Here is a 15,021-nt window from a genome sequence, read left to right as displayed (position 1 = left end):
ATTTGAATTCAGAGGAAACTAGATGATGGTTGCACAGTATTTTGCCAACATCAAATCTTCATGATTTCTCCAAAAAAGAATTAGGGAAATGCTTCTGGTCTCTGTATTCCATTTTACATGATATGTTTAAACATAGAAGTAAAGGGTTTCAGGAAAACCCAAAAACCTCTCTGTTATCAGAAGTCAAAGCTCAAAAGTCATTAATGATTTCATGCTCAGAGCTCACTCACTCTACTGCTGCATTGCACAGGTCATGGTGTTTTGTTCATAGGAAGATGACCCAGCAAAGCCCATCCCTCAGCTGCGGAATAAGAATAAACCTGGTAGTATGCCCAATGCACTGTACAAAAAAAAAAAGGACTTCTTTTTTCTTTTGATACCTACCTGAACTAGTTACAGAGCTATTTTTTGCTCTTTTTCTGTGTCAGATGTAAAATTTAGGAAGCCCTTAAGATTTTAGTATTGAAAATCAGTAGTCACTAAAACTGGTATCTAAAATTACTCATACTCATTTCAGTACCAGGAGAGAAAGCAATATTGACATCCATTAGGAAGCACATGCATATAACAAAAAAATATTAAGATCAAAATTGCTTTGCACATCTTTTCTCTAGCAAAAACAGAACCGTTTTGAATGCTTCTCCTTTTAAATGCTTCTGTCATTCATTCTTTTCATCTTGACACAGACTGAAACTAGTGAAGCACAAAAATTTTGGAATTTTCTTGTTGCTCAAAAAGAAGCCAATTTTGAGATTTTATATTCTTGGCTGTACAGCAGTTGTAGTTCCTGCTGAATGCCAAAAGAGGAGCTGATGATCCTTAGAATACCACCTTAGGGAACCAAATAATGTCAGCTTTCCTGAGACTCAGCAGAAGTCCAAAAATGAATCCTTCTGTATGAATCATTTATAAGCTTTTAGTAATGTATTTATTAATGCAATTAAAAATGTAGATTAAAATATTTTGTCAAATTAGTGGACTTTTGAGACAAGAAATCAAGTCAGACTGATTTTTTTTTCTACTTTTCTTCAGTCCCTGGTTTCAAAACTGGCATGGCCTTTGTCTTCTACTCCTCACATGAGATGTAAGATAAGTATTAACACTCTGTATCACTCAAGAACTGGGATTCTCAACTGTTTACAGATGAGATAAAGCACTTATTTCTAGCTCTTATGATTAATAATTTGGAAGTGAAACAGAGAGCCAGAATGAAGACAAGGTAATAAGCCGTTTGATCTAATTATAAGCTTGTGATCTACTTGGGTTAAAAATGGGAGTAGAGTAGGTTTTCCTAGTGCTGTGCTGAGATATCCAGCTCTTACTGTTCATGTGAACATCAATACTTCTGGGATTCTAATGCAAAAGGCACCTTCAGGTCTAGGCATGATAACCAGAAGAAATACACAATAAAAGCCTTAAGGAGCAAAACTGTATTTCTGCCTATAGTATCAGTAAATGCTCAGTATGTTTTCTCTTTAACAGAATGCTTCTCTAATCTCCTAAAATATTCACAAATATTATTTATCTTCCAGAAACCAGATAGCTCCTTCTGGTCTAAAGCTAATGAATCAGTTGCTATGGACATCTAAGGGTCTAACACACATACATTTGCCTTTGAGGCAAAATCTCTCCCTGAGTCATGTGCTACCTTTTCTCTTTCACTGAATTTGTCATTGCCTATTTTTTCTTTCTTTCCAATATATTTTATGAAGCTGAAAATCAAAGCTAACAGGGACAAAAAGCAAGTCCCAGCAGGTTGAAAATATCATATCTTAGTATTTTAGACATGTGTCAGCTTGATAACATAGGCACAGCACTAGAAGGACTGCCAGAATGTGACAGTGCACATGGCTTTGAGTTTAGAGAACACGCTTATAAAAAAGTCTGGAAGGCAGCAAGGGCAAGGTAGCCAGACTGTGGGTTTGATTCTGATCTCCTCCTGATCATAGGTAGAAAAGCAGGGATGCTTATACCAGCTCAATCAGACTGGAGAAAATGTGAAGTTTTTGAAGCAGATTTCTGACTGGGATGCAAATTCAAGTAAGGAGGTTCTGTTAGAAAAGAGCTGTACATTGTATGGCTTATTCTTGACATTAACTTATGTAGCCTGAACATGGTTCATTCCAATTGTAATTTCTAGAGGAAAAAGTGATATTTACTGAAAATGATTACCATGTTGATAATCCCTGATGTGGAAATATTTGATTTTTGTATTTCTCACTTGCTTCCCTCTGCACTGAATTTCACTGAATGTCATTTACCATAGCAACTGAGGATAGTAGTAAAAACCTTAACAGTGACCTTGTTTTCTTGTACATTCTTGCTAGTTAGCATTACAGTATCATTTTTCTGTATTGCATATCAACTTGCACCTGGATATCAAAGTAAGTTCATTAAAATATTAATTATGTTACCATCAGTCCCTTCATCTCTACTGCATTTAGCTAAGCAATATTTCATTTACTCTGTCTTGCAGGTAGGCAAATGAGCAACATCAAGGCCAGAGAAAGAACCAACAGCTGAGGGGAGAGCCATGCCAGAGTTGAGGCTTTTTGTCATGGGCTTTAACAGCTCAACTCCCAGACCTCCCCCTTGCTCAGTGACAAATGGTACAGAGGATGAAGCCAGTAGCCTGCCCAGAAACAGAAGACAAAATATGAATTATTTCAAAGGCCTCTATAAGCTCTGTGTGACAAAAGGGAGCACAACAGGACCTGCCGGAGCAATACCTGCACTGGAGGAGCCTGTGGCTCTCTGCAGGCAGTGGAGAGGCTATGTCAGGCAAACAGAAGCAGCCCTTCAGAGGGGCACTGCAGCTCACCTACAGCCCAGAGGTTAGCATCCTGATGATGGCAATCTTCATTAACTCACTACAATGTTTGGATGGGAAGGTTGCTCTGACCTCGTGATGCAGGAGGACTAAAAAATCTGATTGTGATGCACCCAGCCAGCACGGGCAGGTCGTGCTTGACCAACCTCATCTCCTTCTATGACTGGGTGACCGAGGGAAAGGCTGTTGATGTAGTCTACCTGGACTTCTCCAAAGCCTTTGACATGGTCTCTCACACGCTTCTTCTGGGAAACTGGCTGCCCATGGCCTGGACAGGTATACACTTCTTTGGGTAAGAAACTGGCTGGAGAGCCGTGCTCAACGGGTAGTGGTTAATGGAGTGAAGTCCAGCTGGCGATCTGTTTCAAGTGGTGTCCCCCAGGGGTTGGTACTGGGGCCTATCTTGTTTAATATCTTTATTGATGACCTAGACGAGGGGATTGAGTGTACCCTCAGTAAGTTTGCAGATGACACCAAGTTGGGAGGTGGTGTTGATCTGCCCGAGGGTAGAGAGGCCCTTCAGAGGGATCTAGATAAGCTGGATCGCTGGGATGGCGTGAATGGGATGAGGTTCAACAAGGCCAAGTGCCGGGTCCTGCACTTTGGCCACAACAACCCCATGCAGCATTATAGGCTTGGGGACGAGTGGCTGGATGATTGTGAAGAGGAAAGGGACCTGGGGGTGTTGGTTGATGCTTGGCTGAACATGTGCCGACAGTGTGCCCAGGTGGCCAAAAGGGCCAACGGCATCCTGGCCTGCATTAGAAATTAGGGTGGCCAGCAGGAGCAGGGAGGTGATCATCCCCCTGTACTCAGCTCTGGTGAGGCTGCACCTCGAGTACTGTGTTCAGCTTTAGGCCCCTCACTACAGGAAAGACATTGAGGCTCTGGAGCGTGTCCAGAGAAGGGCAACAAAACTGGAGCACAAGTCTTATGAGGAGCGGCTGAGGGAGCTGGGATTGTTTAGTCTGGAGAAGAGGGGGCTCAGAGGAGACCTCATTGCACTCTACAACTTCCTGAAGGGAGGTTGTGGTGAAGAGGGGTTTGGCCTCTTCTCCCAGGCAATGAACAGGACCTAGGGAAATGACCGCAAGTTGTACCAGAAGAGGTTTAGGTTAGACTTAAGGAAAAACTTTTTCTCTCAGAGAGTGGTCAGGCACTGGAATGGCCTGCCAAGGGAGGTGGTGGAGTCGCCGTCCCTGGCAGTGTTCAAGAGGTGTTTGGATGAGGAGTTGCGAGATATGGTTTAGTGCTTGTGGTAGCAGTGGTAGTGTGAAGATGGTTGGACTAGATGATCTTATAGGTCGTTTCCAACCTTGTGATTCTATGATTCAATAACGCCTGCCACTTGAGCTAAATTTAAGTTTCTTTCACCATTAGGGTTTAGGAAGCCCAGTTTGACTGTTCTGGTCTTTCAGAGGGGAGCTTTATGCAGAACCATGAGATTGTGCATTCTATTGTAATTTCATAACTTGTTTTTTTTTAAGCAATTTCCAATAAAAGGTTTTAGATTTGGTAGGAATCACAGTTATAGATCTAAAATATAAATCTAGCAAGTTTTAAATGTTGATTCATTTTCACTGTAATTAATATCACTCAATAATGTCTCTCAGATTATATACAAGTTAAGAAAAGTAAAGAAGCCTAAGATGATTGGTTCTTCCTGATGAAAGAAAAGCTATCTTTTTTATATTCCCATGCAAGTACAGCATGTGTATATCTTGGGAAGTTAAACAAAATAATTCCATGTCAGAAAAAAGAACATATCCTATCACCTCCATTTTCTGCTAATTCCATTATTAAATAGATAAGCCTTATATTGTGAGGAATGTTCACAAATTTTGTCATCTCATTCCTGCTGCAAAACAAATGAATTAGTGTAAAATCAAATTAAATTTTAACTAGGCAAAAGGTAATTGTGAGTATGATTTTTGTGATGCTCTGCACACCATCTACAAGGGTTCTGGCTGCTTCTTCCCCCATTGAGCTCATACCCATCCCAATGCTATCTCATGTATCCTAACATTCTAACATGGCTACAGGAACAGAACTAAGGATACTGAGGAATGCACCATTGTACAAGCCAAAGGATGTTTTTTTCTAAAGAGTTCCAAGTCTAAGCAGACACCAGAAAACTCAGCTTTTTTTTTTTATTCTGCCTTACACATTGCCACACATTTATGATGCTCATGGCAGAAGACACACCAGATGTCTTTCCAAAATTGTCTTGAGCTTACACATGCTAGCAGCAGCAAGGCAGTTTTTACCAGCATTGGTATAAAGGAGATACTACAGAGTTAGAAAGGAGAGGCTGAGCCTGTAAAGATAAACCATTTTTAGAATCTTAAGTACATCCTACATTTTTGTATCCTAACTACAAGTGAATTACTAATGATGGATTTTAGAAGTACATTCACAGTGATATTCCACTCCCAAGATCGTCTTTTATAAAAAGATCCACAAACTTCTATTTAACATATAGCCTGCACCATGCATAGGTTTTTTTGGCATCTCAAGTGCAGATAACAGGAGTTCTTACCCAAAATACCCTGAAAAACTGGTTATGTATAAAAAGCCACTTTAGTCTTTTGCCATTAAACCATTTATAAGAGTGAAATGATAAGTGTTCAAAAACCTTCCAGCTGCAAATTTCAACATTCTTAGGTGAATGAAGGTGAAAGAACACCTGGTGATGTCCATTACAACACCTTGGGCCAGTTCTCACAGCCTCATTCAAAGCTTGTGCCCCTTTGTGGACTCCCTGGGAAGACTGGGAGGAAAGGAAGGGAAAGGGAAGAGGGAGAGGAACAACAAAGTGCCAGGGAGTTGAACACCAGCGTACAAACAGAGAACAGAATCACATAACAACACTAGACCAATGGACTTCAAGACACACTGACAAGACAGATGGACACAGACAAGACATAAGATTGTTACTAAGAAATTAAAAAAAAAAGAGCAAAAAACCCCATAAAATAAAGTAGATATACAACAGTAGGGCTGCAAGAAGCAGCCAGTGATATTGGCATAACTCTTCCAAAAAGAAGAAATCAGAATATAACTGAAAATGAAAACTAAAACGATATCCCCCTAAATCACACGCTATGGACTTGCTTGGTTAGCCTGAATGCGTAGCTCTGATGAAACACGAGATGGCGTCATCACAGCCCATGCATGGATTAATGAAGGCCATGGTTAGTTAAACCAGCTAAACTACAGCATGCCACAAAAATGGTCTTGCATTGACCCCGAAATAAAAGATACGACAGATATTCTGCATTGCAATAAAATTCTTTTTATGCCATCTGCAGTTTGTAGGGTTTTTTTTTTTGTTGTTTATTGTTTTTTTTTTTTTTTTTTTTTTTTTTTTGTTGTTGTTGTTGTTAGAGGAATTTTTCCTGGGAAAATGCTGGGATAAGGGAATTCTGTCTTTTTCCTCTGGATACTTTTCCTCAGAACTCAATTTAAAACAAAAAAAATAGGAAAGGGAAAAGACGGGATAGAGATTTTCAGAAGTTTTAAAAAGGCAATGAGAAAAGAATAGAAAGAAAGGAGGGGTAGGAACCTTCATTCTTTTGCACACAACTTTCTCGGGGTGTCTAAAAATTAGGATTTCCTAAGGATGGCAAGAAAAGATTTTGTTGCCTTTATTAGTTTGCAGATCTATATCTCTTTCTTGAGATGATCAAATCATTATTTTGTTGGAAGAACTCCAAAAGTATAAATTGAATAGTATAGCAATGATTTTAAAAATCAAACAATAGCAGTATGGCACCATTAAGAGCCAAAAAATGGGAAAGAAATACAAAAGAAACTAAAATATCAATCACCAAAAATTCATGCGGCACAAGATGAGGTGAAACGACAGAAAATGTTCTTCAAATATATACAATGTATACATCCATCTACATATACACGGAGTATGTGTGTATATACTGATGGATATACCTGTATAATTTTTTTATTCTCCCTGCCCCACCCTACCCAAGGCTAATTGGTAGATGAAAGTATCAATTAAAAGTAAACAAATAAATAAAAGGAAGAAAGAAAAAGCTCCAACGGAAAAGAAATTTACGTGCTTTGTTCATCAAGAAGTAACAGTATCATGCATCTGTCCACGCCAGCGGATGCCAGGGTTAGATGAAGGCATGAATTTCTGTGTAAACATGTGATTGGATGATAGGGGCTACTGCTGATATTGGTCATTTAGTACTATAGTATATACATATATACATATGTATGTATATATACACACACTGTATATAGTGCATATATAGATAAAATATCTTCATAGGTAGGGCCTTTGGAGTGTACATAGGAAAAAAAGACCAATATGCTGAAAACCAAACTCAATTCAAATTCCTAACATAAAAATAAAATAAAACTACCTGTAAATTGTCTGCATGATTGATTGGTAAAACCTGTTCATTCTTTTTTTTTTTTTTTTTTTTTTTTTTTTTTTTTTTTAAATAGCCATAAGACTGTAGCTAGGAAATTCCACCAAACAAGTGTTGCTATCACATGCGGGCAAGTGCCATAGAGCAAACTTCCTCCTTCAGACTGGTATGGCATTCAGTTGGCATTCAGTCTGGAAGATGAAAAGGCTACTTCTCAGCACACTCTGAGACACGCACCCATTTTTAAAGGGCATTCCTTGTTCACAGCGTGAGAAATGGAACAGAGGTTCATGTGCTTCACAGATGGAGAGACTAGGGATAGCTGAGCACAGGATTTGGAGACAGTGTTTCTTCCAAGAGAGCAGTGAAAATGCCCAGGATGCTTCAAAAAGCTTGAAATGGATCATGGAGGACAGGAGTCAAATTAGCACATCTCTTGGCCTCTTCAGCCCAGGTTTCTCCACGTTCAGTATAGTGCTTTGTGTACCATAATAGCTTCCTAGCAGATTCTTGCAAGAGAGATTCTGCTTGTTTCTGCAAATAAATCTGTGATCCTGGATGCCTGCAGGTACTTGATTCTCCAGCTTACATGAGTGGAAGCTTGATCATTCTAACCCATAAATCAGAAGCCTGAAGTGGATGAGTACAGGCCAATAAATTATTGATAGACACTATACCTGAAGGACACACATCTCTTGAATATAGGTATACGTTATCCAGCACTTCCAGTATAATTTCCAGTACAAGGTACTGTACTTTTTGGCCCACTCTATTGCTGTGTGCAGTATCTCATGGGAAGGGCTTCCTAAACTGCCAGCATTATGATGTATGCAGCCTTCTGGGAAACAAAATACACAGAATAAATTTATCCAGTGGGAAAGTATTCACCTAGGAAATCATCAGGCAGATAGGAGGGAGAAGCTGGCAACAAGATCAGAGAAGAGATGCAGCCTGCACCAAGCCATGTAGCTAGGTTTAAGGGCTACCCTTACAGGTCTTTTGTTCTCTGACAGCTGCCTAGTGAAACAGACCTGTTCAAAAGCCCAAATTCAGTACTCCGGCCTCAGCTTTGAGAAATCGGCAGATTTGGTCCTCAGATTTCTGAGATATGCCAGAACAGAGTTTTGTACTCATACCAGAGAAAAGCACCAAGTTTCTGGCACAGGAACCAGAAAGATCTCAAACATGTTTTGGGACAAATGACACTTCCCACAGAGGAGGACTGATCTTGACTGTAAATAAATGTTTCTTCAAGGTAGATGAACAGTTGGGTGCCCTTTGTATCCTTTACAGTAAGTCATCCTGATGGATCTCAAGATTTAAGGATATCTAGGCTTGTCTGCAATAAAATGAATATCACACAGTTTTTATCCCTAAAGCTGCAATGACTTCATTATGTAAAAGACAGAAGATTTTTGGATTCACTGCTATCATTACCACTACTTAAAATAATTCCTCATGCACACCCGTGCTTAAAGGGGATGCCTGCGAGCTGTCTCAGTCAGCACAAGATTCCTGTTGCAGCTCCAGGGCCACAGAAATCCCACCAGAAACCAATTCTGGAAGGAGGGCACAGGCTGTAACCAGCCTGCTACAGTGAGTGTCTTGAGGTAGCCAAGGAAATCCAGAGGAGAAAGGAGTGAAGAAATTACCTCTATCTTCCTTTAAAGAGATGCAAGTATGAAGATGTGTATCATATGCTTATTGTGATTTGGGGCTTGGATTCAACAGACAATCAGAGTTAAGTGGCAATAAGATCTAGCAAATGATTCTCGTAAGATATTTAGCCTCAAAGAGTGCATGTTTTTATGTCTTATGAACTATCTTTGAGTGTGTCGATACCAAAGTCTTCAAATGGACTCTGTAGGGTGCCATCTCTGATCCAGGACCAAATCCAAAGTAATATATTTAGAATTTTGGATTTTATTCTGACTCATATAATTCTGAATGCTTTTGATTTACAGGGCGGCATCTCAGCTGCCCTTGTCTTGGTTATAGCACAGCAGGTTCACAGTGATGTATCTCATATCTCACAGCTGCAGCACTGAGTTCAGTAACCTTTGCATTACTGGACCGTAGCACTGAGGGTGATGGAAGGCCAACTCCTGGTGTTTGGCAGAAACTCAAGAGCTTTTAAACTACACATTATCAGAGCAACAAAGAGGGGCCAGTGCTGGGTTGAGTCATTTCGTTTTCAATTTGCTGCAAAAACGATCAGGCAAGCCAGAAGGCGGTGTAAAATACACTGACCTGTCAACCGAACAGGAGGAAGCAACTTCAAATGGGCCCAATTAAAAAACCAACAGCAACAGACTCTCACACTAGAAAATATAGGCAAAATGATCTGGCTCTTTTCTTTGCTCATTGTATATACATTTAAGTAGCAGACCTTGGCATATGGCCAGAGTCCTGACTTGGCTGGTGAAGTGTAAAGGCAAATGTTAACTGCTCAGCCAAGTCAGCACCACTGGATTTTTATAAGCTGGCTCAGATTGCTTTAGTGCTCTCCTGTGGCACAGGCTATGGGAGTGCTTCATTATCGGGTGCAGTGCAGACACTGTTCTGCAATCCCTGCATGCAGTGGAAATGGTGAGAAAAAGACATTCAAAGAAATCTAAATGAAGAGCACCACAAACCTGTCACTGTTCCTTCTCATCGTGATGGAATTAACTAAATTTATACTTTTAGAGGCAAAAGGGACCTCCATGTCCCTCTGCCTTCTGGCAACTTTTACACCAGTGCCTCTGAGAGCTGGGATCCTCAAAATCTGGAAGTGTAAATCTCATCAACAAGGACCATCTGGGAGAATGTTTTTTTACATGTCATCAGGCTAACTTTTATTCTCAGTGCTACAGTAATTCCTGAGAAGAAATTCATAACTTAGTGGCTGATGAGGACCAAGCATCCAGTGGAGGAGGAATAGGATGTGGTAAAAGAATATCTAATAGCTTAGGAGAATATCTTCAACAGATTTCCAGTGTATCATATTATTTTACATAGCAGATATTCAGATGTCTGTAGGCACTTCTAGCTGCCGACCATAAAGCATAGCAGGATTTCTAAAATCAAGTCAAATCCAGTTTGTAGCTGTTTGTAGCATTAGGTATCAAACTGTGTCAGATATTTTTAGTATGGAAAACGTGGCACCCTGAAATTTCACATTAAACATCCTGTTTTATCACATTTCTCCTCCAACTTTGATTTTTCCACTTACTGCATATGCTGAAAATACTATTATTGTCATTTATAGCTATTGAAGTAACTGTGATTTCTGTGTTGAAACACAAATAACAAAAATATATGATAGGAGTCTGATGAAGAACCCATTTCCTCCTTTAATTGAAATTCTTAGCAATCAGAATTAAAAAACAAAACAAAACAAACAAAAAAAACACCTGACATCTTGAAATGTGAAGCATTAATGAAATGAGTCTTACCCACTCATTTGCAAATGACTGTGGTACATTAGTCTTCCTAGCATGGTCCTGTAAAACTCATGACTCACTTTCATGATAATCATTATGCTGGTATTTCACGACCGCCTTTATTTATAATTCTCGTACCAACCAACTATGCTTTACAATCCAGTAATATTTGGACTGCTCTTTTGCCAAGTGAGGTGTTAAAAATTCACAGAGATTTGTGAAAAAAAAGGAGATGGCAGTAGACTGGAGTATCTTCTAGTCCAGACATCGTGTCACTCCCTTCCCTATTGAGTTTGAAGGCAGCTGCATGGTGGAAGTTTCCAGCTACAAGACGTTACCAATCTCAGGTTACTGCAGGATCAAGTTCTACCAAAAAATGCAGGCACAGCATGACAAATTGAACAGAAATATGAAAGCTCTAGCCTTGGGTGAATTTTAGTGTTATTCTTGTATTAATTAAACGGCTTCAAGAAATTTTCAGGACAGAACATTTATAATGCATTCTGGGGATTTTTTTTTAAAGCAAAAAAACAAACCAAACAACCCAAATAGATAATAAAACAAGCAAAAAAACCCAAACCAAACCAAAACAAAACAAAAAAAAAAAAAACCAAAAAAACCTAAGCTATTTATATGTTTCACTTTTAAGGACATAAGATTCTAAGCAAACTCCCTCTTTTTAAAAAATGTACACAGAAATTCGATGATGTCTGTTCTCTATTATAGAATGCTTAACTCATGGCAAGCCTTAAAAAAGACGATTTGAAAAAGCCTGTAAGAAATAAAATAGACTGCAGTTGCCTGCTGGATATCACATCATATATCTCACCAGAAAGAATAGCCATCAGTTTATCAAAATGTATCTGGAAGGGAAGAAGTTGAGTCAGTTCCATATGGCCAGTCCTTCTGACTCTTTAACGGATACATTTTGAAGCATCATTGCAGATAACATGGCAAGAATTACTACTAATTTTGTTATGTTGGAACAATGTTTTGATGCTTCTCAATTTCTTTGGGCTCACAGAAAACAAAATTAGTATAAATGTATTACCAGGTTAACTGCATTTAAAATCCCATGGACAAATATATTCTTGCACAGTCCAATTTCAATACAATTAATGAAGAGTAAACAGCATTAACATATCAGTATTGTTTCGTTTTTTTTCCTTGCTCTGGTTTTCAAACATTAACTCCCCCACACTTTATAAATCTTTATTATTTGCCACATGCCATGTTGATATTTTTGATTTTCCACTGTGTCAGTAAAGTGACTCCTACAAACATGTAAACTATTAATTAGCTGGAATCACTTTCAAGAAGTACAGCTTTCTATGCAAACAACTTTACATTAACCAATCAGTGATGAAATATATTTTATGTTGCTGTTGTCAAGTCCATGGGATCTGATGCTTGGCTGTATAATTTTTATTTTATATACAGTGTATATATACATAAGGATATATATATACACATATACACACACATATATATATACATATAGTAATATATGTATACATTCACACACATATAAATATATGTATGCATTGTTTTTTGCAAATTAAATCAGAAAGCAAGCAAAAGAAGACTGACCTGACTTACCTGTACTGGGTTCACAGTCAATGAAATCTTCATCATCGCTAGAACATTCAGCGGATGAAACAATGTCATCTGTTGTCTGGCATACAAAGGTCAGGAAGAGAGGAAAAAGAATAGAGGAGAAAGATATCAGATGCTTGCGCATCAAGAGGTTGTTTTAGAGGCGGCTAAGTACCTGACAAAAATGTTTCAGAATAGTTAACTTCTAAAATATTTACTTTGCACCAAGAACTCCAGCTATGCCAGTGTAGCAAGGAGTGGATTCCCCTGTTGGAGGACTCGTGCTGCTGAATATTTCAGGTAAGCGCAGGTGTGGCCTGCCATGAGGTTCTGGTTGGCAATGGATGGCACTGTGCTGCTGAGCACAGCAGGGCAGTGGGCCCGACACCTGCTTGGCTGGCACATGGCCCCAGCAGTCAGCAAAGGGCCTGTCTGGAGCACGCTGCGCTCCTCGATAAGCACCAGAACCACGTGGGGCCTGCCAGAAGGCACCCACTGACAGCCAGGACAGATGAGGCATTCCCAGGCTGAGCATGCTTCCTGCAAAGACAAACGTACAAGGTAGACACAGGTAATACTCATCACCCTGGCAGCTAACAGAACTCTGCTGTGTTGTAAATGTATCACTCTCAGGCAGAGGTACTTTCTACTCTGCTGATGCACCCCCTGGGATGGGAATCCTTTACATTTCCCCAGCTAGGACATGTTTGTTGCATTGTGAAGAACTGCTGCATGTTTCAGGTATGCCCATCTGACTTGCAGCCCGACCTGCCTGCCTGTCAGTGACCTGGGTCCAGCCTGGCAGCGACTGGGCTGATGGCTGGTGAGCCAAACCATGACTATTCATGGCCATAACAAGTCTCATAACATTTATTTGCATTTCCAGATGGAGATATTTTTCTACTTTTTTTTTTTCTTTCTTTCTTCTTTTTCCTTTCTCTTTTTTTTTTTTTTTTTTTCTTTTTATGTTTCTGCTGGTCTAACTAATGAGCAGCATGCTCTGCAGCATGTTAGAGAGAAGCGTACTGGTGTCTCCTCCCAGCAGCATCTCCTGCCTGTAATTGCTGCAATTAGTTGAATTAGTAAAGCAGACCATTAGGGAGAGAAGCTGTGGCAGCCTCTGGACACAGGTTGTAATGTTCCTGAAAACAGCACAAAATTATCCCAGCCCAGCAGTATCAGCTCAGACCACAGATTCCCTTTACACCTCCTCCCTGAAGAAAGCTGCATATTCTGCTGAGCAGCAGAATTGGTGGAATGGTTCCTGGAAAAGAACAGACAAAAAGCTGCTCAGCAGGCAGGGAGTATGGCTTAAGTTACAGCCCCTCAGGAGCAGGGTGGCTGTACTGCAGTACATTATAACTCAGCGCTCCAGGTGAATACTCCTGAGGATCTCACATCATGAAAAAATTTTATGTCTTTACTCTAGAAAAAGAATATCCAGATTTAAATAAGGTCTCCTTTCCAATCATACGCCTGATATGTTGCCTTCAAAATGCTGTGTGTTCCCTCCTTTATTTACAAAACAAAGTGTTCTAAGGTCCAAATATTTTCTTCAGTCCCCTGTGGTCCGACTACTAACAAGTTCCTCACTGTCCTGTACCAGAAGTACCCCATTTCCTCTTCTTTTTAAGAAAAAAAAAAAAAAAAAAAAAAGGAGAAAAATGAAACTGAGCAGTCAAAACTATGATTGTTCAACAGTAAATGAAAATTACAAAAACAGAGTATCCATAAAAACAGTCATAAAATAAGGGAATCCCTATCATATGTATTGCATACTACCTGCTCGTGCACCAGCACTGCTGTACAGCAGCATTTTGTAGGATGTAATCTTGAAGTAATCTCATGCTTAAATACTTCCATAGGGAGGCAAGATTAAAAGGAATTGAAGGTGACAGGTACAAAGTAATTTCCTGCCTTATGTGTTAAGATCATTTTTTTGCAACTTCTCTCAGTCACAGAAAATGGAGGAATGCTGTTGATATTCTGGTGCTGAACTCTCTTAAAATGAACTGGCTTTAAAAGTTTCTCTGCTCAGTAAGAGGTCAAGAAAAGAGGAATGCACAAAATAAAAATTTACTTTCCATAATTTTGGCTCTGTCTCACATATTTTATAAAGCATTATTAATCCCAAAGAACGAAATAATTTCTAAAAACAGTAATCACATCCTCCAACAGTGAAATGCAGTCATCTCTGAGTAGAAAAATATCAGTTTTTACTCATAACACTGTAAATTACTTTAGAATCATAAGTCAACAAAACAGTATCACAAGACATTTTTTTAAGGAAGCGAAATGAAGCTAGTGAAACTGCAGGTGTCTAAAACACTTGTGTTAATGAGCATTAAGGACAGCACTCTGAAAAAAGAATGTTCTCCATTACCACTAGAAGACCTTACATAGACAGTAATAGGATTCCAGCAATGTTTTTCTGATTTCCAGGTTGTATTTAGAGCACGTGGATTTTGCCCATAGTTGAAGATCTGACAATTCACACACAGAATTTCATTGAAGAATAGTAATGATTTGCTTGAAGTAGGAAATGAACATAAAATTCTTAACATTATGTCATTGTCACTTACCAATTGCTATGCCTATCCACTTACCCACTTTACTTGCTCATATCTAAGGGCTTCATGCAATATTAACTTGAAATCAGATCCAACTGAATTGACAATCTGATTCAGTATTGGTAAAGAATAGAGAGTTCCTTTATAACTCTCTCCCCCCCTTCCCCTCTTCATTATTAGAACATCATTTCAAACCAGAAAGG

General features: G+C 39.3%; 1 protein-coding gene across 8 annotated transcripts in view; it reads right to left on the bottom strand.

The window, feature by feature from the left end:
- Positions 1-15,021, bottom strand: part of NRXN3 (neurexin 3) — a 938,203-nt gene that overhangs the window by 24,745 nt on the left and 898,437 nt on the right. For 4 of the 8 annotated variants that reach the window (XM_090141457.1, XM_090141455.1, XM_090141459.1 and 1 more), the window contains one exon: positions 12,243-12,327. In XM_090141457.1, coding sequence (XP_089997583.1) covers positions 12,243-12,327 — 85 coding nt within the window. The remainder of the gene's footprint in view (positions 1-12,242; positions 12,328-15,021) is intronic. The other 4 variants (XM_090141456.1, XM_090141458.1, XM_090141460.1 and 1 more) reach the window with 1 other exon arrangement.

This window comes from Phasianus colchicus, chromosome 5, assembly GCF_987193195.1.
Source record: "Phasianus colchicus chromosome 5, bPhaCol1.hap1.1, whole genome shotgun sequence".
Taxonomy (NCBI): domain Eukaryota; kingdom Metazoa; phylum Chordata; class Aves; order Galliformes; family Phasianidae; genus Phasianus; species Phasianus colchicus.
Note: the sequence above shows the minus strand (reverse complement) of the source record. Positions and strands in the feature narration are given on the sequence as shown.